The following is a 4855-nucleotide window of genomic DNA, read 5'->3' on the forward strand; positions in this document are numbered from 1 at the left end:
GACATTGAGTTTGACCTCTCAGTGAACCACTCTGAATGTTTCCAAAGTCTTTCACACCTTTCACCACCTTTGCACACACACACACACACACACACACACACACACACACACACAGAGAATGTGTAACCATCTGTCTTCTTTTTGGTATTTGGCAAAAAATACAAGTCACTAACCTCTTAACTGTGAGAGTTAAAAGTGTGTGTGTGTGTGTGTGTGTGTGTGTTTGGTCTACAGTTGAAGATGTGGACATGGCTGAAGACAGAGTCATATACGGAACAGAGGACAACAGCACATTTCTCGAGTGTGTTCCTCGATCGCCACAAGCTACTGTCACTTGGCACACACAACGCGATGAACACCTGGAAGAGGTCAGAGATGGACAGTTTTTTTAGTTGGCCATTTAAAAAAACATTTAAATGTATTCCTGAACATTTTAGAATAGTTTTTCCATTTACTGCTTATATGCAAAATCGCAGATATAAGAGAACATGTGCTGAGTGTTTAGAGTATAACATTTGCCAACTGTCTCCTCAAAGAATAATCCAATCATCCTAAAATTCACAAAAGTATTACAGTGCATTTTACCACAACAGCAACAACAACAACAAACCAAACTAAAACAACATTAAGAACAAAATAATTCTTTGTTTTTATAAATGACTGGAATAATAAATTATTAGAATATGATATGACTAGATGATTAAAATTATTAGAGTAAATCTCCATCTTACTCTTTGGTCTTATTTTTTCTTTCTTCATTTAAAGTAGGAAGTGATCAATAATGACAAAGATTTTTCCTTCACTATAATTTTAAAGGTGAAATTCATTTGAGAACGTTCTCAACTTTTCAGGGCTTAATTTGTTGTTGCTTCAGTAAACAATACGCTACATGTCCCACAGCTAACTGGACTTCATAGAAACCTACAGCTAGTACATGCACTTCTTCAAAAACTTCTTTATGGGATAAATGAGCAAATGGTTACAACCTTTATCTTTTGAAAGAGTAAAATTACTTCTCATCACAATCAGATTTGCATGTCCAGAGCATATAAGAGGACAATCAAAATATTCTTACTAAGCAACTATGTGCTTTGAAACACCCAAAAGGGACTAGTTTATTATTATATTCTTATTATTATTCATGTAATATTAATATTATTTACTTATGTGTTCAAATTCACTCAGTGTTATCACAGTCATATTCAAACTGAAAAAACAAAGCATTTTTGGTGATAATAAAAGTGCTTCTTAATATTAGAATGACATTTGTAAACCTTAATGACTGAACCTATGTAAACGTGCTTCTAAATATTAAAAGTGGACAGTTGTAAGCCTTTCAGTGGACAAAATCCTCTCTTGTCTTTTTGTTGTGGTGTCTGACCCTGCAGGTGTTGTTGGATGAGCGTGTGCTTAAAACAGAAGAGGGCTTGCTGTTCCGTCGCCTAACACGTCACGACGAGGGCACGTATGTGTGCCGTTCTCGGGAGCATGGCTTCACCCAGACCATCGCCCGTGTCTGGCTGGATGTATTACGAGGAGATACCCTTACTGACCTACTGTCACATGAGAGCAAGAACAGGGTGTGGCCTCCATGCCCCGCCCACCTGGGCCCATTCAACCGCACACCATCCAGGGCATGGTTTAAGGACATCTTGCAGCTGATTGGTCCATCGAATCTCCCTCAAGTAGAGCAATACTGTGAACGCGTTTGGTGCAACGAGAAACTACGACGGAAACACAAGACCAAGCTGGACAAATATCGACAAGCACAAGACCTGGCGCGGAAAAGCAGGGTCGTCAAGAACACGGCAGAGCGGAGCCGTACACCACGAGACACACACGCAGTAGAGTGACACACAAACACTCAGGAAGATAAGAGAGATGGATTTATGAACAACGAGGAGAGGGTTGTTAGTTAGAAAGACTCAATTATAACCCCTCCTAAACACACACACACACTCCAAAAGACACCCTCTTCTCACTGTTTAGCCAAACGCAAGACTCATATCTGTTCAGGATGAGCTCTAAGAAACCATGGAGCCAAGTAAAATATCATGCTATTCTGTGATGTAATTTGTCATCATTTGTTGACAGAATGCAGTTTCAGTAAGATCCGTCCAGATGATGTCGGTCTGCACCTATGTGTGCTTCTCTCACTAGAATTCCTCTTACTGCAGAAATCCATAGGTTCTCGGTGTGTTTATCACATTAGTCTCAGAATTCAGGAGTAGGGCCAAGTTGTTATGCTCATCCAGAGATTCTGACCTCTCCACGCATTTTGTTGATTCAGAAATTCTTTTTGAAGGGCTCATCTTAAGAGGAAATTTGTTTCTTTTAGAGCATCTGAACTTTCTAAATGGCTAAATGTGTGAAACAACAATTTGAAAGCTACTGGTTATGAACAATTTGAAGTCATTGTAATCAGACAATGAGGTCTGATTACATGCTAATCTTTACATCCCATAATATTTTTTTGCATCAGGTTGATGTTTATGGCTAACAGTGGCGTGTTGTTTTAACTGCTTCTGCTATGCATTATGTTTTTGTGTGAGTGATTTCGGTGATACGCAGGCCAGAGCACTCTAAAGGCAGAATCCCATTTTGATTGAATACTTAAAAAAAAAATCACTGATACTGGGTGAAATGTCTAATGTTTTGGAATGGATGGAATTTTTTTGATCACTTTGAAAATCCAGAATTTTTAAGGGCTTAAAAATTATTTCATTCTTGAAAACACCCCATAGGTTTATAAAAGAGGCAAAAGATGTTTGGAAGATGGAAGCATCTAAAGTGCAGCGATCCGTTCAGGCCAAAGGCTATGCATCACTCTGGCTCTGGGGATCGTACAGATCTCCTTGTGCCAATCGAGATCCGGAAACATGCAGCTTGTTTCCACTGAAAATACTGCTGTGGGTTTAATCGCCCCGAAGGAGAGAGCAGTGACGTTAAAAAATTAATCTTTCAAACGCAAGCCCCTCCGACTCTCTGTCCCCCGCCACATCCAAGACCATTCATGCCCATTATACACTCCTAATTAAGTTTTTATATTGTAATATACTGAAGATATCACTGTGTGACATCAACTAATGGTATCAATTCATGACATCAATTAAAAATTCCATTGAATGAATGAAATACCTTACGATAACTGGACTGCACAGCACAGATGCACTGATGCATTTGCATATGGTAATGTTCTAACCACAGCATAAATATTTCTAAACCTATAATCAAATATTGAAAAAGAAACCCTTACAAAACTGGCAGTGTTCCTCAGTGTTAATGCTGTTTGTCTTTCCTTGCCTCAGCACCTCTGACTACATCACCTTTGTATTCAGTCGGGCTGGTGTGAACAGACTGGTTTATTCTTTTCAGTTTCAACACTGTAGTTCCCCCCGTGTGTAAATAACTCATGAGCTGAGTGTGTGAAGAGTTTGTACTGGAATACGTGATGTATTTATGTCTTATTTAAAGTGGTTCTTTGCATGCTACGTGTACAGATGTGGGTTTTCTCCTCAGTGATAAATAAAACTGTCCCTTACATTCTGGGGTATTATCTTTCCTCTAGCAGTGACAACTTCATTTTTCTTGTGTGTGTGTGTGTGTGTGTGTGTGTGCGTGTGTGTGTGTGTGTGTGTGTGTGTGTGTGTGTGTGTGTGTGTGTGCGTGTGTGTGTGTGTGTGTGTGTGTGTGTGTATGTGTGTGTGTGTGGGGGGGGGGATTTTGACTTTGAAAACATCTTTTATCCCCAGAGAATACAACTTTGCATATATTGGAGAGTAATCCGTCAGTCCAGATAGGGGATTTACGTCACGCGTTCCTGTGAAGCCGTCACACAATGCACAGAGATGAGCAGAACATGAACCGCAGCGGACAAAGCCAAAGAGGAAAGACCACGGGAAACATAAATTAATTCTGTAAAGCTGTCTGATGGTGAGTTACGTGGTACACTGGTACAGAACCCAAATTAAGTCCAAATGCTGTTGGTGTGTTTGATGCTCTGTGAGTCATGGTGGGGTTAGCGATGATGCCTACGTTATCGCAGGTTATGTGAGCTCTCTGAGATAGCGCTGCTTCGCAGATATGTAATAGCCAAGGAATGTTCTCACCCTTACACACTGTAATTCAGCTCCAAAACGTGCATTAATGTAGAATTCATGGTTTAATGGCTGGATACGCAAAGTCAATTTCTCTGATATATGACAGCCTGGCATGACTTTGGGAGAATGAGAAACTCGCTGGTTTCTGCTGTGAGAGAAATCCGCATACGCAGCTGGAAGCAGGATTAAAATTGCCATTGGAATGCCTGAAGACAGTATGAAGAGCTGGGATTGTCTGTGTTTAGTGGAACAGATCAGCTCTGGAGAGTCGCCACTACTGTAGACGCGCAGATCTGTTACGATAACTGCTTATTGATTGGATGCAACAATCAAAGACAACAGCTGTAGTCAGGCCCTCTGGCCGCTGTACAACATGTTCAATATGACTGATCAGTAATCAATACTTGTTTTACTGGGCGCCTTTACCCATGTCTCCATCTGTGCATTACATAATGACTCCGAGATGGTGGTGAGAGATGGTGTCATTGTTACTGAGAATGGCAAACTGAGAGGAGTTACAGCACCATAAGAAACGTGGGGGTCACGTTCAACAGCGAGTTTAGCTTTAAGAGCCATATAAATAATGTTTGCAAAACGGAATTCTGGGAGACATATCCATGACATTCTCTCAACAGCTGCAAAACAATTTTGACATGCATGAGAATGCGGGATCAGATCTCTCTGGTCCTCAGACAGCTGCACTGGCTACATATCTTCTAGATTGTGAGGTGTGCTTCAGGACCTTTACATGCCTT

General features: G+C 40.6%; 1 protein-coding gene across 2 annotated transcripts in view; it reads left to right on the forward strand.

Annotated features, from left to right (window-relative positions):
• sema3bl (sema domain, immunoglobulin domain (Ig), short basic domain, secreted, (semaphorin) 3bl) overlaps positions 1-3562 on the forward strand; it is a 36562-nt gene extending 33000 nt beyond the window's left edge. For both annotated transcript variants that reach the window (XM_035522004.2, XM_081707579.1), the window contains 2 exons: positions 235-368; positions 1389-3562. In XM_035522004.2, the coding sequence (XP_035377897.2) occupies positions 235-368; positions 1389-1853 (599 nt within the window). In that variant the 3' untranslated portion in view covers positions 1854-3562. The remainder of the gene's footprint in view (positions 1-234; positions 369-1388) is intronic.
• The last annotated feature ends 1293 nt before the right edge of the window (positions 3563-4855 follow it).

The sequence above is a fragment of the Electrophorus electricus genome, chromosome 25, assembly GCF_041902795.1.
Source record: "Electrophorus electricus isolate QZ-2024a chromosome 25, ASM4190279v1, whole genome shotgun sequence".
Taxonomy (NCBI): domain Eukaryota; kingdom Metazoa; phylum Chordata; class Actinopteri; order Gymnotiformes; family Gymnotidae; genus Electrophorus; species Electrophorus electricus.